Below are 24,018 nucleotides of genomic sequence, written 5' to 3'. Positions count from 1 at the left end.
GGGCTTGCGATTTATATTGTGACGTTTCCTAATCTGGGTCTAAAATATGAAAGCGCTGCTTTCAGGAAGTAAAAAACTGATGGATCGTGCCATCTAGGGCAGCATTTGTTCAGCATTTGGTGCAAACGGGAGAAAAAAGATACAGAATGCATGGATTGATTTTCAAATTACCTCAATATTTTGAAAACATTTTCACCTGCATGCTGAGAATGCTAAGAATGGCAAGGAAGGCAATTGTGCATTTGCACAGCCTCCACTGCATTCATTTATAAATTACCTCATCACTGACTGAAATTAACACTGATTCTTACAGGCAATTTCTCAATTTCCAATGCTAATTACATTTTTTTTACTTTTAAATTCTGTACCACCTGTTTTGGGCAAGACATCTTAGGCAGCGCGACCGCATTTAATCACAATTTTAATTAACCGCCCTGTAGATGTGAAAAAGAAGCAATTATAATGTAGATGAATGATGATTTTTCTGCATTAAATTGTTTTGTTTCCCTGGTATGTTGATTGTAACACAGCACACAAATACAGTAACTGTACAATTTTTTTCTATTGTAATTTAGTAATTGTTTTTGGAAAACCAGTTTGGGAATGAGTGACTTCATCTGTTTACAAATTGATTGATACTGTTCACTCACTGATTGCTGCAGCGTATATTTTGGTATTGCACAGCCTAGCATAAAATATAATTAGATGTGCGCAGGCTTTGCAGCACCATTTTGGAATCTGAAAATCAACTGTAACTGAAGTATGTTTTCCTTGAGCATACTAGTATCAGTTGGGGCTGATGAAATGATAATCAAAACAATGGGCTTTCCAATTCCACCACTAGTAGAAACCCTTTGGTTTCAATCTGATAGTCTAATATGGTAAGTTTATGAATTACTCCGTACTAGGCCTGGGAGCTGGGGGCTGGCAAGTCTGAAGCTTGCACAACTCACTCAGATCTGTATCACAAGAAGCGTACCAAGTGAGGTAAGGAAACAATGATGAGAAATAAAGAGTTGCCGCTTTGGCAATGGAAAGATTGTTCCCGACACCCGGGCACAATGCACTGGTGTGCTGTTAGCTCTAGACTATCTCATCTCTACACTGTGATACAATGAGATCGCATTCATGCTCCTGGCTTGCAGATACTGATCATTAAAGCCCTACTTCACTGCAGATACATTCAAAGATCTTATTTATGTGAGACACAGCTCGTTCTTCACTCAGCTAGGAAGGGGATGGGGGAAAAAGACAGCCATCAGTATCTGTTCATTTGAAATCTGATGCTGACCGAAGGCTAGAAGATCTAGGCTTACTATTCTCACATGAATTAGGAGTCCCTTCAGGAATGCCCTGTACTAACATCACATCCACTCCCAATCTCAGGGAAGTTCCTCAGGTAATGCACCTCGTTGTATCACAGGGCTGGTGTCTCCCTCAAATTATCCAATGAATTGTGCTGAAATGTGCTCACTTGGACAAGCCCTGGGCTAGGCCATCTCTGCTGGCCTGGAAAAAAGGAAGGAAAGGCCATGTAAGCATTTGTGGATGTTCAAAGGAAACTATTTATGAGATCTCTTCATCTTCTACTTTGCTTCTTTTTACACTCTATTCCTTAGAAGATCCTAAACCAGGACAGTTCATTAAGAGGTGAGAAGTGATGTGGGTTCCAGCCATACATTTGTTCTAAAACATAGCCAAGATGATGGCTGGATTTAGAGCATTTTGCAGATAGAATGTTATGAGTTGGCACAACAAAGCAGACGATGTTGAGCTAGGCATTGGGGCAGGAGGACTATTTGGATCAATTTGTATTTGTCTGTCTCTTTTATAAATAGTTGCTAACAAAGTATTAATAGAAAACTCCAAACCAATGCCAAAGTTTACTTCATATATTAAGTAAGAATCTGCCCCCATTAATATATTAAAAGGTCTATTCTTTTGCCAGATTGAAGATTTGCATGTCTAAATCTTGTTCACAACAATGGGATCAAACACAAAACTCTCCTGTGAAACTAAAAGAAGAGCCCGCATTGCGAGCTATGCTCCTACTAGGGTGTATTTTTCATGTATGATATTACACAGAAAACTAGCAAGAAACGTTTCCTCCTGCCTAGTCACCCTACCTGTGTCACCCTTTCTGGCTGTGAAAATTATCTGGTCTAAATGAGCATTGAGTAAAACCACTACTGAAAGAAAAAAAAGCAATTCATTTCAGTTAGTAAAACTGTCACTGCTGAGAAAGTGGGCTTAGGGCAGGTAGAAGTGCGTATGTGTTTCACTCTAGAGATTTAATTTCTGATTTTTAGCGCACTCTCACCGGTTATTAACAGCAATACGTTCATAATGCTCAGTATGTTTCTCTCCTTTACCACCCTTCCTCACCTTACTCAGAACAGCTCTCGGGAAAGATGTTGTTTTATGAATGGAGGTAAAAATAACGTTGAATATCTCAAATTATAGCCTCTTTACATAATGAAAAGGGAGTGATCTGGCAATAGATTAAAACAATTTTTTTTTTCATAAAGTTGTTCCAGCAATACTGCTTCTTTGGAAGTTTCTAAAAGTGGAAGCATGTGTGCTCCTGCTGGGACGCGATGTCATCCCACAAACCTTTCTGTGAGCAGTCTGTCTTTGGGAGAAAATAAAGTACCTGATCCCGGGCCTTAGTCAGTCTTAGCTCCCCGTGTTTTCACACTCTGACCCACTGCGCGTTCCTTCGGGCAGAGAGCTGCTTCCCATGGCTACCTCCTCAATATAAACTTGCTAACTAATCTCTTAGCAAACACTTGAAGCAAACCTGGAGGGAGGAAAAAGAGGCAGAGAGGGAACAAAAAAACCCCCGGGCAGAGATAAAGCTCAAGGCACATTCAACGGGACACAGGAATCTAAATTTAGTACTAAACTTAACTTTTCTTTGGAAAAGCTATAGCTGTTGTTTGTGGAACGGGGATTTTTATAACAATTATTTTCTGTCTCAATCTCAACCCTAATTCTCCTGCTGTCTGTTAAATAGGACTCATTTGAACATAAACTCCCCTGATTCTTTTTTTTCCTTCCTGGTTGCATTGTGCCTACCCCGACAGGTATTTGTAAATGGTTTCTTTGAGAACTGACTATCTTTTTAATAATGTATCTTTTTTAAAGTCTGCCCAGCCCATGTACACACAAGGTAACTTTTCCTTAGGAATTGATGCGAGAATCCACTGTTGAAATAAATAATGACTTTCAACCAGTGATCAAAGAAAAATAAATCTTTTACTCTAATAAGACTTTTTAAAGACTGGAATCCCCTTTTAAAATGGCAAACAGTTAAAAGGCTACTGGCAATCTATTTATTTCCAAAGCTGTGTTTTAACATTGGCTACGTGTAAACTGGAGGAGGAAATGAACCCTAGGATCTTCAAAGTTAAAGCTTTGAAAATAAAGTTGGTATGTCGCATTTGAAAACATATTGTTTGGAATTTAAGTTTTAATATCGAGGAATAAACAGAGCATTAAATCAAGCAAAACTGTGACAAGGCCAATATGCACACGGACGATGCCAGGAAGCATCTTCAGCCCTTTGTTCACAGCTTAACAAAACTGTGCCGTCACACCACTTTAGTTCAACAGTGCCTGTCGAATGGGCATCAGCAGATCAGCCCATGCCTGTCATACACAGAGCCTCAAGACGGTTTGAAAGCAAGGGCTTATTCGACCCCCAAGTCTTGCTGGAAAGTGGCGAGGATTTTAAATCACCTAGTAAAGACACCAACACCCACCCTCCTGCAAAGTTAGAAGAGATGAGAAAGGGTGACAAAAGATATTGGTTTCAAAAAATACACATGGAGGGGGGAGAAAACATACTCAGGCAGAGAGAGCACTTTTCGTATTTGTGTTCTTTGTTAGAGCAATTATGAAAGTTTTGCAATCATAGATTTTTTCTTAAAGTAACAATCCCCGATACTGAAATAAAAAGTTTAGTGTCATTGCTATTTTAAGATTTTCCCACATTTTTTTGGCCTTTAAACAATTGGATAAATGCTCTATTTATGTTATGTTATCGGGATAGGAGGGGGTTATTTGACAAAGGGAACTTACAACACTGTGTTATTCAAAGGAGTATCTCTTTAAATATATTTTTTGCTACGTGGCTGTTTTTGTTGACAAAAATGCACTAACTTTTGAGTTGACAGTCTCCTGAGCTCTGGTCCCTGTGAACATTTAATCTGCTTCCAAAGTAGAAACCCGAGAAAACAAACCTGGTATAGAGGAGGATTGTTAACTTTCCTACAAGTTAACAATTAGAAAAAAAAAAAAAAACAACAAACCCAAACCGCCTTATTTTCCTCCTATAACACTGATCATGAGATTTGGCTTTCAAGCTTTAATAAGTGCTGAGGAGGTGCCTCAGAACTTTGCTCCTGTTTAATTAAGTGTGCCCACTCCTCTTTAGGCATCCAATCAGATGCGATCAGAGTGAGCCCCCCAGAGCAGGGCTGCTGAGCCCCAGTGGTAAGAATTAGCTGAAGGTGTTCTGAGTCTCCCGACCTTTCAAGTTCCTCCAGGACACACTGCTACCGAGATGAGCACAGGAGTTGAGATTTCCCTTCCAGTAAAGTTGAAAAGCTCTCGCTCTCAAGCCCCCTCCCCCTTACCCCCTCCGTCTTTCACTCTGCTACTGTCAGTTTACTGCCTGTTCTTTAGCTGTCTCTTTTCCAGTCCCTACCCTGTCAGTTTCTGGCCTGCCAATTTCAACTTGAAGCTTGACTGGGCTGATTTGATGCAAATACCTCCAGGGAAAACCCTGAAACTGATGAACAGTTATGTCAAGTCGATTTTGCACCATCGGGAAAAGGTAACCTCTGAGAGAAAAAAAACAACAAGGTTAAAGAGACAAGGGCTTTTCACGTGTAATACCTCTGCTGCACATCTCGTTCACTGTTTACCATCCCTCAGAAATTGTAACTGTCAGAATTAGTCCTAATTGCAGATGCGAAAGCTGCCATTATAATAAAAACAGAGGCAGTGCAGGCATTAAATGTAGCAGCCTAATTTGTGAGACTACAGAAAAGGTAGAGTAAATGAATATTTCATTACTTTAATTACCAGGGACTACTCTTTTCTTGCTGTCTTATGATAAGTGTTGCTGTAACTAGCAACAGCAAACATCCACTAAAACATAAAGTGCAATAATCGTCCTGCTGTCAGGATCACCGCTTTAAAATACGAGCCGGGAAAAAAATATAATGGTTTATCTATTTCTTAGAGATTGCAGAAGTAGAAGATGGAAATTCATTTAATGTCAGGGGAAGAAAAAAAGCACACACAAAGGCACCAGTAAACAGGTTTTAGTCAGAGAATAATGGCTCCAAGGGAGAGAAGGAAAAAAATCAGTTGGCTATACATTTGAAGTGTTAGCCCTAAAAGAATGCTGAAAAGTGAAAAGTAGGAGGGAACAGCATTTGGATTTTTTAAGGCAAAATTTTGTTTGGTGTTGCACAACGTAACTGCTTGGACATTAGAAAATAAAACTCCAGCGACTGGGGGAAAGACGAGAGGAAAGCAAGTGGTTTTCAAATGATTAAGCAAAGGTGGAAAAAGTTCAAGTTGGCAAAAGTTTAGAAGCTCGGTCCAGTTCCACTTAAAAAAGACTAGATAAAGCCTGCCAGAAAAAGACTTTGCCTGTAGTTTGAGAGTCCTGATTCACAAGATTTGGGAAGTATGGATAATTACTCACCACTGACACCTTGAGAAACCCTGGGCAGCTCTCTAGAAATGTCAGTTTCAGGTAGAGGGGCAAAGCCCGTGGGGAGGTAGCTGGGTTGTGGGAGGGGGAGGCGGACCTGGGAGTGAGGGGTGTGGTTGAGGAGGTTGCTGAGACTGGTTGAAGCCAGCCTGTCTCTGCATTTATCACTTTGTCCCAGAGGAGGTGTTTGTTCAACATAGCAGTTTGACAGCACAAAAACACTGTGGCCAGAAGCCCTATCAAAGAGCCTACTGACACATATCATTTGTGGTCTTGGTTTCACAGGGTAAGGCTACCTCACACTTTATCTGCACAAGTATAAAACTCCACACACTTCTAAGTGTTCAGTGTAGTTTAATGCCTTCCCTTTTTTTCCTTTTAAATGTTATAAACGCTACTTTAAAACACCATCTTTGTTCAAGGACTCCTGAATGCCGTCTTAAAAATCATAATAGTTTGCAATCAAGTTAGCATAATCCATGTTAAGCCTGGTAATATTGAAGGAAATTGGGGGGGGGAACAATTTAAAAGCACGAAGCTTGTAATTTATCCTAAATAATACTCTTAAAGTTTAGATTAATAGGTGCGAGTAAGTTTTGTAAGAATCATGTAGCATAGGGAACACTTTTTCTTTCTTAAAATCAATGTTGGCAAACAGGAGCCTACGTTAATTCTTCACCTCTACTATTTTCATATGAATATATTTCATTCACAAGCTGTGTGACTGTAGTCAGAGAGGAAAAGTCTCAGAGCTGGGGTTCGAGGGTGTATTTGTGTATGGGTGCACGTGGAATGTGTGCATGTGGGCTGTATTTAGTTTTCAAATTCTCATCAGGAGAGCAAAGGTGATGGGAAATCTTTAGAGGACAACCATTTTGTTTAGAGATTTTCCCCCTTTTAATGGGTCTATTTATTATGAAAACACAGCTTACTGAGTTCTTTATATATAAACCTCACCTCTTAAAACTGAGAAATCTCATGATGTGAAACACTTCCATTGATGTGCTTTGTGTCTAAAATAGAAACTTAGGTACTTCCAAGAATAGGCAAATTGCAAAGTTTCTTTGATTACAGTTACTCAGATATATAAGACAATATAGATATAATTTAGCTAAAAAAGAGTGAAGTCTGTACATTACATTACAGGTCACGTGGACACCGAATTCCTTGAAATTTACTCCTCTGTTTAAGGTAGAGAAAAAAATCTCAGATCTTAAATAGCATGATATCTTCCTCTGTTGATCTATTATTGATTGCTTATTTATAGGAGGGAGTGTCTATCACCTTGTCAGGAGTACCTTTCTTTCCTAGAGTTGATTATAAAAAGAAATATGAAATGATACAAAGAACAAAAATCACCATATTGTCATGTTAACAACCTAACTATTGGAGAAGAATCCAGTACATTTTTTTTAATGTAGAGTATGTTTTGACTTTTTGTCATGCGAAATCATTAATGACAATGACCTGTTCCTAAAAGAGTGCACTCATTGACCTCTATCGCCTGAGATTATTTCAAAATGTTTCCACCTTATTGCTGTGACTTAAAAATACACCTTCATATATTTGCTCTTGTGATAAATAAACTTAGCTAAACTGACCAGTTCTGCATTTGTCATTTGCTTGAAAGAATATCTTCACTTAGGCGGTATTTAAAATTTTAATTTCCAAACATTCAAGTTCAGAATTAGGTCTCCTCCAGCTTGAAGCAGAGTGTGTGTGGGTTTAGGTTGAAATAACACACGGCAACCCAGAAAAATGAAGAATAAGTGCAAACAGATTATATACAAGAGAACATGACATTTAATCCCATGGATTACAGGAAAAGTGATCTAGGATCTTACTTGTACCATAGTGTTTTGTTTTGTTTCTTTTTTTAAAGGAAAGGTAACTTAAATATGTACACTGGCGCTTCAGTATCGTCTTTTCAATCTAACAGTTACTTCAAATCTCAGCCCCTGAACTCAGCTTACTAATAGAACTAAGTTTGTAAAAAAAAAAAAAAATCATAAATCATTATGATGATTACATTCCTCCACTGAAAAATGAAAGCAAAGTTCAATCGGATCCTTCTTGAAATGTTTGCTCCCCTTACATCCCTTACGTGTCCCTGAAGCCTGCTTTTCCTAAGTCTGGTTTTCGGAAGAGCCCATATTAATTTCTAACCAAAACTGCGGCGTCCACTGTAATGCACCTGGTTTTATTAGCTACCAAAAGTTCATGGGTCACAAACGCACACTGTCAGATGAGTCACTGACCATCTTCCTTCTCTTTTCAGCTCCTCTAACTTTCCTGTCAGGAGCCTGAACAAAATATGCACAGATACTGTTGCTGAGGGGAGACAAAGTTTAACTTCTGGGTTGGCAATCGGGGAATAATTCATGAGCAGATTTCTAGCAAATGATATGATTTGCTAAATTTTGGTCTTTGATTTATATTTATGTACTCCTGCTACTGTTAAGGTTTTGCCAACCTCAATTAGATCATGAATGAGATCATTTTAATTCAGCCCCCAAACTGTGACCTGACCATGGTCTGAAAGTGTTCAGAAAGTAATTTTAAGCCTCCCTTTGATTTGAAAAGGAATACTGCATGCTTGGTCGTTCATACAAATAACATAAAACTTAATTATTGGATGATTTGGCAAAGGACCTTCTTGCCAAACAACAGTCAATGCCAGCTACTGTGATGCTGGCTATGCCCGGGCCCCCGAGCACACAGCCCCCTGTATACAGCATTTGTTCATTGTGTCTGAGGGCAAGATGCCTTCAAATAGGATCCGTGGGTCTGGGAGGCAGGGTGCAACTCGAAGGGCGTACCATATTTATAACTCCAGTTAAAAAATGCTGTCTCACCTAGAAGGGAAGTAGATCTGCGCTGTCAAATCACCAGGAGGCTGTGACAAAGGGAGCTTGCAGCCTGACACACGGTGTAACAACATAGCAAACACCTTTAATCCTGTCATGTCTCATACCCTTTACTTTCTCACACATTTGTGGCTGCTTGAACGTTGACACCTACACTCTTTTTCGAAACTAAATAAGGCAATCTTATTTAAGCCCAAATGCAACACCTGTAAAGTTATTCTTGTGCCCAGCAAAAAATAACCATTAACTCCTTCCTCTTAGAAATGCCTCTCTGCTGGCTTTGGCAAGTCTCACGTTGGTAACAGCTGGCCTGAGGCCCTGACTCTGAGGTTCACATGACCTTCCAGGCTCCGAAAGATAGGCAACACTTCCCCCCTAGAGAAGATGCGAGGGCTGCGATAATGTCACTGTCCCAACCGGCCTCTTACAGCTTTTTGAGCTGAAGCCCCTTTCTTCATCACAAACTTCTGGTGTCTTTTATAGGGAGGAGAGAGGCCCCAGCTGCTTCATTCCCTCTAGCTACCATAGTCTAATATTTTAAAAGCTGGAAATGAAAATAGCTTTTCTAAAGATATTTCCTGGAATTTTTAATGTGCTGCCTTGATTCCTTTTTTTTTTCTTGCCAATTATAAACCACCATTTGGAGGGCTTATGAGCAATGTAAGTCCACCTCATCTAATTAAACCACATTGTTTTAAAAGCTTGAACAGTTTTCATGTCTACAAGACTTGTCTGAATAATAAACTGCTAGAACCAGAATCCTTAGTGTCTTTGGAGAGTCAGGATTTTATCTGCTGAGTGCAAGGGGCCAGGCACTCAAAGAGTTAAGGAGGGTTCCCGCATTGCTGGGTAGGTTAATATCACAGCTGCCTGGTAAAGCATTATCCCGGTACCTCACTTAACAAAAGCCTCCTTTTGCAAACAGACTCCCACTTTCCCCCCAAGTGTCCAAAGGTGTTTACTGAAGTAAATCTGCCTAAATCCTTCATTGCTTGGGTCATGGGGGTGGATAGGAGGGGTGGAAGGTGTAAGGATAATCTCTTTTTGTAAGTTCTGTAAATCTTCTGGGAAAAGGGGGGAAAAATCAGAAATCTGTGTCACATGTTCCTGTACAACTTCTAATATCTCCGCTAGTTTTGCTCTTATAAGTGAAATCCGCACCCTGGCTATCAGAAAAGCCCCCATTTCCAATTATTCACTGTGGTGTTCGAAGCGATTCCACTTCTAAACTTGTGTGTGTGTGTGTGTGTGCGCGCGTGCGTGTGAGTGCGTGTGCCCGTGTGCGCGCGCACATGCATTATGTACTTAATCTATTTGTTGAAAAAACTGTTGGTATCTAAAACTCGTTTCAGAAAGAAAAAAAAAGGGAAGACAGTTTAGGAGCAAGATAATGTAGCTGAAAAGTTGTCACGAGAGCTTTCTCCTCTTGCTGTAGTCTCATTCTGATACCATTAACTGCATGTTACTTTTGCATGTTGAAAATGGAGGCAAATAACACAGTAAAACCTGACAGGTCCGCCTGCGAGGGTTTAAACAGTTCGCAGTAAGAAGGAGCCCTTGAGGCATAAACTTTCTCTCTCAGGAGAACGTGAATACCACCAACCCCTCCCTACAAATCTTGAAGCATCCAGTTTGAGATACAAAAAGGCTGTCATCTCACAAATGTTAAACATACTAAAAAAATCTGAAAAAAAAGTATGAAGAAGGTGTGAAAAACGTGGCACTTTACAGCCCTCAAAGCTTTTTAAAATAGAACAACTTTTCCCCCTAAAATTCTTTTCAGAGAATTTTTTTTTTCCTTTTTGGCTCATTTAAGAGTTTCTTTCTTGGCTTTTTTCCCCTTTCATTTGAAAATATGAATTATCATAAAAAGTCAGGGGAAAAAATGGGAAAGTCTTTTCCAGTTTTCCTGAAGATTTATCAGTGTGTTCAGGCTGGGTGTAAGCACTTCTCCCTTTTCCTCCGGGCCAGACACCCATCCTTGAAACCAGAGCAGGGCCTTGGGGGACTTTATCCCTTCTCTCCTCCAGAGCAGTCTCCAGCTGCAGCCCCCGCGCCGTGCCCCCCCCCCCCAGTGCCCTCACCTCCCTGTTCTGATGGTAAACAATAAGTAAAGCCAAATAGTAGGCAGCACTCAAGAGTGGGAAGTCCACACACCTGACCCCAAGTCTAACAGGCTTCTGAGGGAGAATTTGATCCCTCTCTGACACTTTTTACCTCAAGTGTTGAGCGGGTGGCCATGAATAGTACAGACATGCCATCTTGTAACACTATATGCCTGTCAGGAGGGACAAGGCCTGGTCAAGCATCAACTATATAAGGCTGGTAACCAGGGAAAGCCCAACAAACAGCCACAAACACCTAAGTTATTTTACTCAGCTACTACCCTCTGCCTCTCTCTCTCTCTCTCCTCTCTTCTCTCTCTCTCTCTCTTTCTTTTCATCTTGGCTTTCTGTGGCAGAATGCAAATGGAGCCTGCCGGCGGTGAAAGGGCTGAATTGTGATTAAGAAGAAGAAGAGCTCCTTTCTTTGTTCTCCCCTCAGGGGATGTTTACTGGGAGAGACACAGCGGATCAGATATGAAAGGCATTCAGGTCAGCATTGATGTGAGCGAAAGTGAAATCATACCTAAGGCATTCAAAAGACCGCCGTGTCAGGGGTTCAGCTAACGGTGCAGCTACTGTGCATGTCTTCCCGGAGAGGCAGAAATCTTTTCACAGACTAGCGATTTTTTTCTCCCTAATTTACTACAAAATGATAAAAGTTTCCCCACCCTATTTACCTCCTACCAGATGACACAAGAGTTAGTATTTTCTCTCCTCATGGACCACACGCGAAACTAGACCAACTTCTAATAACTGTATTACCTTAATAAACCAGCAAGGCACCATCTGTACTGTGAAATCTTTCTTTTTTAAGCAGATGTATTCATGTGTGATACATATATGCATATGTAGGGAAGAACTGAATGAAGAGAAAAGCCAAACACACACACATGGATGGCTTTTCCTCTCACTTTTCTCAGAGGAAACACAAGACAACACACGCACACACGAGCACACGCAAGCGTACACACAGTATAAAAACAATACAGAACACCTTAAAACGAAATTCTTTATTTACTTTGTAACTACTAGTTACACTTCCCCTGAGAGTTTTCACTCCGAAAGGACTGTCACCCAAGATAAAAGTATTTGGCACATAGCTATTAAGGCAAAGACTTCCATAGAGTCTTCTGATTATTACTGCTTTCCTTTTTTTTTTCTTTTAAAAAAAATGCTTCATGAAATACTTGGATCTTACTTTTTAAAAGTTTACACTCCCCACAACCCAAAGAGTCATTCAATAGATTTTCCAAGTGGTAAGCTGATGCTGTTGGTATAAACAGAGCTGTGTAAATATACACAAAATTCACAAATCACAGCAAACATACAAATAATAGGGAGGTGCCTAGATGTTTCAAGGCTTAAAAACGAGAAGGAAAATCACATTTTATCTTCTGATTGCTAAAGAAAGAAAAGAAATTGGGAGGGGGGAAGAGGACTATATTTATTGGTTTTAAATCATCCTTCCCTCTGCTCTGAATTATTTTTTTTCAACCTTCACATCTTGGCTAAAAAGCATATTTGGGCTTATGTGAACATCTGCTTTTGTGGTGACATTTAATTCTGTATATTTTCAACTAGTGTTTCTGCATCACAGATTTTCCTCCTTTATCTCTTTGCTCTAAAAAGACAACCAAAGAGCAATCAAAAAGGTGTCTGACTTGGCCATTCAGACAATTGCCCCCTTGTGGGAATGCGGGAATGAATGGTACAGTGGGCACCCCAGCACCATTGACGTTATAAACATGTAAATGAAACACATTAGGGCAGACAATCAATTGTCTGTGAGCATTGCAAACCTGCACTCCCTCTCTCTGTGACAGGCACAAAATAGTGTCTACCTTGGGAAGCCACGGTGCTGGAGAGGAGAAGGACAAAGAGTTCCCTTTCACACAGAAAAAAATGCACCTTAAAAGCCTTGGAAGAATGCAGATGACAAAAACTGTTGTAGGGAAAAGAATCTCCCACATCTTAGAATAAACGCCGCACTGCCAGAGAGCTAGCCACACCGTCCTTCCCTACCTTCAGGGTAGACATACATTTTCCCCAGGAAATATCCTTCACACGGCATTAGGGGCTTCAAGAACCTCCTGGAATTTTCTTTACTTGGAGCAAATTAAGCCGGCAAGGAAGGAAGCATCACATACATGTGACATAGCAGTTTGGCAGGGGAACTTTAATCTTGGCTTTATTCAAATTATATTCGGAAATAAATGCTTAAAGACATGAATTTATTTTTATTTGGCAACAGAGGAACAATGCAAAGTTTAAAATCCTCAGCCCGCCCTTACCCCTGGTGGAGCGTCACGCTGTGGGTGCCAGCAGGCCAGTGGCTCTGCTACGAAAGAAGGCATGTTTCTGCCCCAATGGACTTTTTTCCCAAACCGAAATAAAACAAATAGATCAGTCTAGATCCATAGCCCCCAGTCTTCTGTGTGTGCAGCGTGACGAAACTTGCACGGAGATCTCCACGGAGAGGAAAGGATGGAGATGGCTATCTCTGGAGTGCCCTCAGAACTGGTACCTGCCACACCAACTACCTTGACGTGCTTTGAGAATCAGCAAAATGGTCTCCCTACAACCTCATCGACTCTGTGAAGCAAGCTACTTGCCACACATCTCCCCATTTGCAAAGATAAAACCAAGTTGGCAGTGACTGAAATCCGAGGGAAACTTCCCTGCCTCAGTGTGTACTAAGGGGCTCTGACTCCGGGCAGCCCCATCCCAGCTTCACCTCTCACACCTCTCGGAGAGGAGAGACGGGAGCCACATCCTACAGAAGGAGCTCAATGCATTTCTTGTCCTTGTTATTTAAGCATCCCTGAAACGGAAGCAACTTCTCTGTCCTCCGCTGCCTCTGAGCATCACCACCAGCGCCTCCACTCCCTTTAAGGAAGTGGTAAGGAGAGAGGGCTTATCTTAAAAAAGGATAATCATTTCTGCTCATCTGATTGCCTCCCCCCTAGGGTCCAAAGCCCTGAAAACATCCAACTTTATCCCTTGTCTTTACCACTGGAAATCAGAGACCAGAGGCATTTGTAAAAATCTCCCCCACTCCCCCCCCCACCCCATGTAATCCCCAACCCTTTAGCTAAAAGTTTGAAGACAAATCAAATTCAACTTTTCTTTCTTTCCTTCTTCCTTCCATTTCCTTTTCCCCTCCACTCCTAATTCGGTTTCCACTTAAAAGACAGCTTCATTCCCTTTTCTGAAACAACCACTTTCCGGATGTTATTTTGGTCACAACCTGCATGTATATGTGCGATTTCTCAGAGGCTGATGCTGGAAGGCAGTGGGCTGGGGAGGCTGCCCATCTTCCCAGGCTCCGCAGGAGGCAGGAGGGAAGCCGGACCATCCCCCGGAGCCCGGAGCCCCAAATCAGGGGCTAAAGCGACAAACTTTGCAAGTTACAACCGGGCCGCGCCAGAGGCAGGCAACAGCCGGGCATCTCCCGCTCCAAGGGCTCATTTCTGACTCCAAGGCTGTGTGGAGATAGTGGGGTATAATCAGGGGAATGGAAAAGGGGGGCTGGGTTTCCCCCCTCCTCTCCAGCTTCAGTGAAAGTGTTACAAAGTGAGTCAGGCGACTGAAGATCATCTGACTGAACTTTCTTGAAACCGACACACATTCTTGTCTGCCGGCAACTCGCTTTTTGCCTCCTTCCCCCTCACCCCTCTCCCCCTTTCCTCCTGCACATCTTATTTTCTGGGAAGAGATTTCATCCTTTCCATGTGGGGAAAAGGAGACTGTCAGCTATGGATTAACTTGGCCCTGGCACTGTCTTTGCCAAGCATCTTGCTGGCCTAAGAATCTTGAAGGCTGGATTTTAGATTCTTGTTTCTGTCTTTGCACGTTTATGACCCTCAAACTGCCTCCTTCTCCTTTGCTTTTTAATAATTGTGTACAGCATCATCTTCTAACTCATGCTCTTGACCAGTCTTTCAAACACACACACACACACACACACACACACACACACACGCAAGTACTTTATATGTTTCTTCTTCTTGTCGCCTCCCTGTATATATACATTGTTGACTTCATTAAAATTATATAAAGTGCCATTCTAGTTTCCTGGATGACCATCTTTTTCTTTTCCTTGCAGCTTCTTACTTCTGTGATTAGTATTGCCATTATTCCTTTCCAGGAATTTCTATATGATTTTGATAAGCATCATCATATTTAGTGTTATCAGCAAAGACACAAGCTCAAAAGTGACATCTTTTCCATGAATCCAGGAAAGAAGAAAAAACCCACTCAGTTCAGATAAATCCTGGCAATTCCCAAAGGGAAAGGCATTGGATATGTGCTTGATGAGAAAGAAAATGAAAAGGGGGAAAGAAAACTCTTCTACCTGCTTCTCTAAATCAGGGCATGGCTCCGTCAGATTAAACCCAAAGAAAAACACTGACAAGTAACCAATTCACAGCATGTTTTTCACAGATTATTTGGAAAAAGAGACAGGTCGTAAAAGTTAGAGAAGCTGTAAGCAATGGACAGGCTTGCTGGTAAGTATGCAAGGTCTGAGATAAATGCCTCAAAATTTGCAATTCAACTTTCCATTTCAGAGTGCTGAGGCTTCGCCCAAGTTAGTGGCTGGGCGGAGGGAAATGGTGGCAGTGTCCACGGCTGAGCACCTCCCTGGCACTCTGTTTCACCTGCAAAGCCTCCCGCAGGCCTTCCTCTCTGCCAACCCCCACCCCTCAGGGTTCGCAGGAAGCCTGGAGCCCTCTGTTTCCCCAGACCTGGGCTCCTGCCTGACCTCACCGCCGGGGTCCAGGCTGGTCAACGGTGGCAAAATCCCGAAGGGGGTGGGAGGAGGCAGGAAAGCAGAAACAAACATTCTAAATAGTCTCTTCTGCAAAAGAACACTTCTGGGAACCTTGCTTTATATCTCATTCTCTTTTCTCTCAGAAAAAAAAAAAAATGACTGTTTAACATAAGAAAAAAAAGCCTCCTTGACACAAAGCTTTTGTTATCCAGTTGATCAGCACCGTGCTTTAGATACTTGTAAGGGGGGGGGGGGAAGCCCCACAACAGACATTGATTTTAGAAAATCAATAACCAACATTTAATAAAAAGAACAGAGGAAACACAAGAGAGGAGAGGGGGACATTAGGTATAATTTTAGTGTCTACTAAATTACCCAGAGATGGGGAAGGGGAGGTCTCCTGTGTAAGGATCACCTTAAATAATGCCAGATACCAGAATGAAGAAAAAAAAATTAAATTGAGAGAGACAGAGAGAGAGACACAGACACACAGAGAGAGAGAGACAGACAGAGAGACAGACAGAGAGAGAAGAGACTGACTTAAAAACAGGCAGCCTGAACTGGATCTTGGGGAAGCAGCTCAGAATATATTATTGTACTTGTTTTTTTTTTTTTTTTTTTTTTTGTAATACTAAGCCAAGCAAATAGATCAAAGGCAGCACAAAGGGAAAAGGCAGGATAACGTAACGAACAGTTTCTGACTAAAATTCCTCTATCACTCCCCCATATGGCTCGACACCTCCACCACAACAAGATACACACACACACACACACACACACACACACACACACACACACACACAAAACCTAGAAAGGCAGAGACGGAGAGAAGCATCATTTTTCTCTAATCCAAATTCTCTCTTTGTGTCTTCGCTCCCTCCGGCGCCCCGCACCGCGCCCCCAGCCGCCCCCTCCCGCGCCGCGCAGCTCCGGGCAGGCCGGGGCGCGCACAACGGTCCTCTCTAGAGGAAAGTTGCTCCAAGTGGGCCGGGCGGTCCCCGCGACGTGCGGGCTGGGTTTGCGGGAGGCCGGAGGCCGGGCCGGCGCCGCGTCCCCACGTCCGGCTCCGGAGCGTCAACGCGGCCCCGCGCCGGGTGATAAAGCTGAGATCGAGGGGAGCGAGAAGTTTCCTTTCCCAGTGTGAGCTGGCGCTAGTTCGCTTGTTTGTTTTGGGGGGTTGGTTTTTCTTTTCAAACTCAGTATCCTCTGTCAGCTCCCCCCCGGCACCCTCTCTGGTCCCCAGCTCTCTCCCCTCCCCCAGGCGCCTTCTGCGCTCTTGCCAATCACTTTTCTCTTTTATTCCCACGATTTTGTTTGGGGGTAATACCTAGGGGGTCGATCTCTCTCTCTCTCTCTCTCCCTCCCGCCCTCCCTCCCTCCCTCCTTCTCTTCAACCCTTCTCTGCCTTTCTCCGAGGCGGACTTTATTACCAGCCACCTCTGTAACCTCCCGTCTCTGGTGTGTGTGTCCCCCTCGCACCCCCATCTCCTTCCTCCTTCCTGACTCAGCGTGGATAACGGGCTCCTCCACACCGTGTAGAAACTGCCCAGCAAAGTCTCCCGGCTCTCCTGGACTCCGCCAGTCCCCGGCGCGGGGCCAGAGCCCGCCGGAGAGGGGCCCCCCCACCCCCGCGCCCGCCGGACCCCGCGGGACCCCGCGCAGGGCCGGCGGGCTCCCTCCCACCCGAGGTCCGGGCGCGCCCGGCCGGGCCCCGCTGCCCGCGGACCGTTACTTGGCGAACGGGGAGGCGGCCGCGAGACTCCGGCAAGAAACTTTCAGCCTCGCGGAGGCGCAGCCCCAGGCCCCCTCTCCCGCCTTCGCCGCGCGTCTGCCCCCCCCCCGCCCCCCGCCCCGGGATCCGGCGCGACCCGGCGCCCGGGGCCCCCGCCCTGCCCTCGCCGGACGCTCCGCAGCCCGGCCGGGGACCCGGCGGACCGGGCGCCAGCGGAGCGAGAGGCGGAGGCAGCGGGGAGGGCGGGGGCGGGGGCGCCGGGGGGCGGCGGGGGTGGGGGCGCGGGGCCCCCGCCGGACCCCGGCCCGCGGAGCCCCCCGGCGCCCCCCGCTCACTTTGCCCGGCACTTCCCCAACTCCCCGGGCGCAGCCGCCGCGCGCGCCGGGCTCCGGCGCCGGCCGCGGAGAGAGGCTCGCCCGCGAGCCCCGGGCGCCGCCGCCGCCGCCGCCTCGGCTCCCGTTCCCTCTCCCCTGCCTTCTCCCGGGTCTCCGGCCGCGAGCGGCCCGGAAAAGTTTGGTTCGGGCCGCTTCTTACCGTTTTTTCTCCTGGGATTGGCTTGTTTGCGCCTCTTGCACCGGGGGCCATCCGCCATGATCGGCTGCTTCATTGATAAGAGCGGATCAGATGGCAGTTCGCATGGACTCGGCGCCCTGCTTCGGCAGCACGCAGGCTCGATCTAGCAACCAAACACAGCGACAATGTGGGCATCGCCCGCGCCCATTGAAACGCGCGCGGGCCGCCCCGGGGAGCCGGGCCAGGGCCCCGGCGAGCACCCATCCGCGCCCCCCCCCCCAACGCCAAAGCGAAACTTCGGCGGCCCCCTCCCCGCCCCCCACCCCCAGACTTGGCCCCGAGGCGCTTTGTGTTTGTTACTGTTTGGTGTGTTGCACCCGCGAGGGGATCAGAGAGACAAGAATTACATCTTCAAAATGAGTCATAACTCCTGACCGTATGAGGGAATGCACACACGGCGGTACAGTAAGGCTGCCTGACTCAGGGCGAGGCGGACCCTTTCCTCGGAAAAGTCCGCAGCCCGGCTCGGGAACTTGGGGTGAGGCGAGGCTTTCTTTCGCTCTCATCTTGTCTCACCCCCCACCCCCACTCCCCAGAGGAAACAAACAAACAAACAACGCGAAGCAGCCCCCGGATGAAGCACACTCGGGCAAATTGATAATAGTAATTATAGGAAGCCCACTCGCCCCGCGCCCCCTCCCCTCCCCTTTTGGAGTTTATCGAGGCACTGTCTCTGCCTCCCCCCGGTCCCCCGCCCCCAAATTAAGATTTCCCGTTTCACGCCGAAATAAGAAGTATAATTATAAGCCTCTTTGGACACTGTCGCTTCCCACCCCCCCCCACTTCTTCCCCCCCCCCGCCACTTTGACAATATTTACTTAAGTATTTTCCCCCACCTCATTCACACACATGCTCCCCCACACTGGTTCCCTTAAATAGTTCCAGTAGAATTTTTTTTTTTTTTATCCCCTCAAGAAAGGAAAGAGAAAGTCCAACCGCTACGGCAATACTTTTAAGCTCTACTAAATGATCGTATCCTTTCTGGCTTCGAAACTTTTGTACCTAAAAATCGAGAGAGGCGCTGCATTTTTTCAGCTGAAACTGTCAAAACTTGGAGAAGGGGAACCTCGGAGGCAGGCAGGAGAGGAGGAGAATCCCGAAACTCGGTGGAGGTTGGGAAGATGCTGTGCCTCGAGGATTAGTTTAAACAGGGGCTATAAAAGATGTAACAGATGCAAACTGTAACACAAGGGCCATTAACCCTTTCTCTGCCGAGCACACTCAGTCCCCACGCCCCGCACCTATTGTCTCCTGTGCTAGAAGCTTTGCAGAAAACCTGGAAAGTGAGTATCAGTTTCCACACATTTGCTGAGAGGGGAGGGGGGCAGAAAGAAGGGGAAGTGGGTGATTTAGAAAGCACCTTGAATTTAACCTAGGCATAGGGAGTGACTTTTATGTTTGACACATTTTGTCATTTCTTGGCGTTCTATTGATTAGAAATTGTTGGGGAAAATCCTGAAATAAGGAAACGGTCACACAAGTGTCTGGGATGAAACAGCTGGCCTGTCTGTATTCATGCTGGGACTTACACACGATTGCATATAAATACATGTTTAATAAAGTAAGCTGCTAGTTTTATGAGCTTGTGTGTGTGTGTGTGTGTGTGTGTGTGTGTGTGAGAGAGAGAGAGAGAGAGAGAGAGATAGAGAGACAGAGAGAGAGAGAGGGCATTTGTGCTGTAAACTTTATCTTTGCCTGTTATTCTAACTCTGGACTTAGTAATCTTGCCTTCATCATTATAGGGGGAGCATGTAAAATACATAAGTAGGGGGAGATCAACACATTCATGTTAGCCGGGCTCATCACTGTTCCTGAGAACTCCTGTTATCTCTCTCGACTTTTCAGTGCCAAAGTATGGAATGGGATACGTGTGTGCATGTGTCTCCTGTGAAATCCATGTCTGTGTTGCTTTGCCATTTAAAATACAATTTCAAAAGTTATCCTTAATTTTAAAACTCTGATATCCTGACAGCAGCTTTCTTCCCAGCTGTAGTGACCCCCCCACACACACACACTTTGGTAAACGACTCAAGTTCCATGAGGACTTTCACTTCTTTATTTATCATCACAGAAGTGAGGTGTTACTTCACATACATACACACACAAAGAATAAAATAAAGAAATGAAACTCGCTAAGCAGACAAAAACAGGCAACTTTCTGCTTAGAAAACAGCCTTCTCCGGTGGGAGAGGTTGCACTGCCATGTCTAAGAGAAAGACTGGCCCCTGAATTTGGTAGGTTTGTATCGATTAAGTTTTGTAGTTATTAACACATATCTGCCAAGTTTTAATTGCTGAATACAATGAACTGGCACTAGATGCAAAAATAGAGCAGAATCTCTCCCCTTGAAGAGTTTTCATTCCACCATATAGTTCTCAATAAAACTTTTCCTAGGCTGGGTAGCAAAAGGCACCTTTGGTTACCTGAATGGACAGGTACAGGGCAAATTATTTAGGGGAGGAAAAAAGAAGAGAAAAGGAAGGAGAGGGTGCCGGAGTGCCGGAGAAATCGAAGAAGTCACTCTTGGGAAAAGCTTGCCATAAAGGAGCTAAACCCACCTGAAATTCCTGCCCAGAGACACTCCTTCTCACTTCAGACTCACATCCCCACTTAAAAGGAGAAAAATCATAAAAGGAGGGTGGGGGGTGACCATACCAAAAAGGAATAAAATGAGAGAAAAGGGGAAAAAAACCTACCTGCGAAGTCTTGTTTGTAGTTTTGGCCAGAAATGGTGAGAAGAAAAAGCATGAAGAAGCCGCGAAGTGTGGGGGAGAAAAAGGTGGAAGCGAAGAAACAGCTCCCGGAGCAAACTGTACAAAACCTCGCCAAGAGTGTTCGGGAGGCAGGACCGTTATTCCTGCGGAGCAGGTTAGAACTGATCTCTTTCGGCCACTCCAGGAAACACAAACCTGGGGACGGACTGACGTGTTACGCCTCTTCTAATGACATTTTTTTCTTTTTCTTTTCTGTAGGAGAGAGAGGAGAGACCCTGAAACACGCGCCACCTATCTTTGTGGGGAGGGATAATTGAAGCGCCCTGAGCGTGAGCATCATGTGAAAACGTGATCGCCAAGTTTCTCTCTGGGAAAGGATCTGGGATAGATTATACCTTGAAGTCTCCGCAAACGCTTTAGTGGAAGAAATGAAATTCCACCTCCCTCCCTTCCTCTCTCCCTCCCTCTCGCCTCCCTCCCTCCCTTCTCCCCCCCCCCCCCCCCCGTCAAGCCTTTGGCATCATTATCCTCATCACTAAATCCTACAGAGTACAGGGCGGAAAACGGTGCACACCATTCACAGAACTGGAGAACTCTAAGGGGCGAAAGTTAAAGGGAAAGATCCCGGGTCCTTAATCCAGATCGCCTCTTCTTATACAGATATTTCTAATGACCAGATTTGAGATGCACATTAAGTTGTGTGGATTTCTCAGCACGCCTCCTGGAACTTATAAATTCTTCGCCCTTTTTCTTCTTTTCTTTTCTTTTTTTTCTTTTTAGATGGCAGAGCCATGAAAAAAAATGCTGCATGTGAACTGCATCTTAGGGTGTGTGTGTTGGGGTGTACATATGATGAATTTCTGGATTGGCTCTCAATGCTAAAAAGTAATTTGGCATTTTAAAAAAAGGTCTCTAAGTAAATTAACATAGAGCGCTGGGTTGACTGATCTCTGAATCTCTTTACATCTCACGGAGACCTCACTACAAAGTGAGGGAGCATGTGGAGGAGGAAAAGGAGAAAGGCCATAGAGGAACTTAGCAGGGAAGGAAGAGTATGATATTAAACGGCGTGGGGTCTAAGTTTTGGAGTATATATTTTTCTGATATTGCAATTAAAGTAAAATTAAAAAGAAAAGACTCCACCTTTGCTCTGAAGGGATTGGTTATGTAAATATGGAAGGGATTTCCTGGAGAATACAGCTTTCTACTGTATGGTTAATTAAATAATCACTCAAAAGCTTCCAACGTGACGCTTCTGTCGTAATCCAATCAGGTTACATAGGTCCTAAACAAGAAAGATATTTTCCACATCTGGAAGTCAGCAATTTAGCAAGTACTGCACATTATTAACCAATTCAGAGCCCACTTCCCAGGGGAATTTTTTTTGAAGTTTAAGTGTTCTTAACCAATGCTCTGCTGTTTTGTTAATCAAAAAGCTGGTTTACACTGCACGTAATTGGAACTAATATAGAAGTAAATAAAGACAGCCAAATTTGAGGATGCTGAGCACAAGCATTTATCGGAAAAGGAAGAAATCTCTTAGCCTCCAATGGTTCAGGCTCAATTTCTTAAAGAACTGTGAGGCTTTTTTTTTTTTTTTTTTAAGAGTGAAAGTGCTTGAGAACCTCAGAGCACAAAATAAACTTCCAGTCCCAACAGCCTTTGGACTTCCTTGCAAAGGTAAAGGTGGAGGTAGCAAGAGGACTAAACAACCTCACCATCAGTTTTCCTGCTTTAATATTGTCAAGTGTCACAGTCCCCTGTTTTCAGTCTCATGAAATCTGAAACAAATAATACCCTGATCCAACACTAGACTTTTACTTATATTAAGATAAACTGCTTTGGAAGGTGCTTTCAATGTGTGCCTAAAGCAAGACTGAATGCAAGAGTCACTTGCAGTTGCACGCAGAGGAGGGAAAAGCCACCACTTACTTGGGTTTCCACATCCGTACTCCCAGAGGTGCCTGTCTTTCTATTTTGCATATTTGGGGGGGGGGCAATAACCATTCAGCATGACCACAGCCACTTCTTACTTTAAGATGCAAAAAAGTAAATTTTCACAGTTGTTTACCGACTCCCCTCTTTCCTTACTTGAGTCTTTATTACAATGAGAATAGTTAGATAAATTAATTTTCTCCCCCATACCATTACGGATAATTTACCTACAGAAGAGGAGCCTTCAAGATCATCATTCTTAAAGTTAATTATAAAAAAAGAAAATTAATGATTTCCAATATGGCTTAGAATTATTCTAAATTGTAGTTTTACATGGCTTTTAATAGTATATACTTATACTAAATAGATGTATGACTTACCAGATTCCTCCCCTGAGATTTATCTCTATTGTTAATGTCCTGTTTTCTCCCTCTTCCCACTTTTCCCTCCTTTTTATTAAAAAAAAAAAATGGAATTCAGCTTTCTCTAGAAGTTTGCTCTTCAGCCTCTCCTCTCCCAGTCCCCATGGAAGAAGGATCCCATTGCAAGGAGTGGTTCCAGGCAAGCCCCCACTGGTGGAGACCAGGTAGTCCTTGGAGGCTCGCGGTCTCAGACACACACTCACAGGCAAAACCTCAGGTCAAAGGATCTAAGAGAAGAGCTAACAAACTGTCTTTATTATGTATATTAGTGTCAGGTTACTTAGGCTCTGACTTAAAAAAAAAAAAAGACTGAAGTATTTCCATGAAAAACACCTAATCATCTGATTACTCTGGGCTCAGTAATTGTTCAAGTGGCAGGAGGCAGCCCCAACACTTAGCACTGGGAGTTCCGACTTTCAAGTATTTGATTTGGGGTAAAAAAGCAACCTTTCAGGTTCCCATTAAGGTGTGTGTTTGGATGAGGGCAAGGGAAGGGTCCCTGCGAGGGGTGAGCGCGGGGGAGGCTGCCCCCCGCCCCTGCCTGGCACGCCCCTGGAACTCCCCTCCTCATTTGACCGAGAGTTCCCACCAACGCACTGGCGGGGAGACCGGAGGAAGCCGAGTATAAATTTGTTCCGAACACTCCCTTAGTCCGAAGGCCAGGTCGGGGACAATGGTGATCGTGGGATCAGCGGGATGCAGGAGCGCTGGGCGCAGGGAAAAGTCGAGAGAAGACTGGTGCTTTCGGCTCCTCACACAGCAAAACAAGTCCTGCAAATGAACCGTTCCTTCCCGATCTTTCTTCCCCATTAATAATCCATTCCGAGATTAGCGCAGACGAAGGGGATTAACACAACAGATACATGTAAATGTGAAATAATATTGCAATCGACATTGGAGGGAGGAAAAAAAATTCTTTAGGGTTTCTTTGAGTGAAATAAACTGCCTCCTTCAGGATTCCCTCCACCCAGGCAGGGTAAGAAGATGCACTTTTTTTTTTTTTTTTCCAATTTCCTTCAGCCAGGACCTGGCGACCGTCCCCCTCTTCACCTCGCAGTCTGTCAATTTCTTCAACTTTCACAGCAGATTTGCCCCCCAACTCCCCTCCCCCACAAGCCCCCAGCTCCGCTTGCCCGCCCAGAAGCCCAGAGAGATACAATGTTTCTGC

General features: G+C 44.4%; 1 protein-coding gene across 4 annotated transcripts in view; it reads right to left on the bottom strand.

Moving 5' to 3' along the window:
* ZEB2 (zinc finger E-box binding homeobox 2) overlaps positions 1–20,545 on the bottom strand; it is a 132,941-nt gene extending 112,396 nt beyond the window's left edge. For 2 of the 4 annotated variants that reach the window (XM_039222117.1, XM_039222120.1), the window contains exons 1-2: positions 20,476–20,545; positions 17,741–17,882 (exon numbers count right to left, since the gene is read on the bottom strand). In XM_039222117.1, the coding sequence (XP_039078048.1) occupies positions 17,741–17,813 (73 nt within the window). In that variant the 5' untranslated portion in view covers positions 17,814–17,882; positions 20,476–20,545. Of the gene's footprint in view, positions 1–17,740; positions 17,883–18,079; positions 18,101–18,781; positions 18,919–20,475 lie in introns of those variants that run through there. The other 2 variants (XM_039222118.1, XM_039222119.1) reach the window with 2 other exon arrangements.
* Between the last annotated feature and the right edge of the window lie 3,473 nt (positions 20,546–24,018).

The sequence above is a fragment of the Hyaena hyaena genome, unplaced genomic scaffold (genome assembly GCF_003009895.1).
Source record: "Hyaena hyaena isolate Hyena2069 unplaced genomic scaffold, ASM300989v1 scaffold_1055, whole genome shotgun sequence".
In the NCBI taxonomy this organism is placed as follows: domain Eukaryota; kingdom Metazoa; phylum Chordata; class Mammalia; order Carnivora; family Hyaenidae; genus Hyaena; species Hyaena hyaena.
Note: the sequence above shows the minus strand (reverse complement) of the source record. Positions and strands in the feature narration are given on the sequence as shown.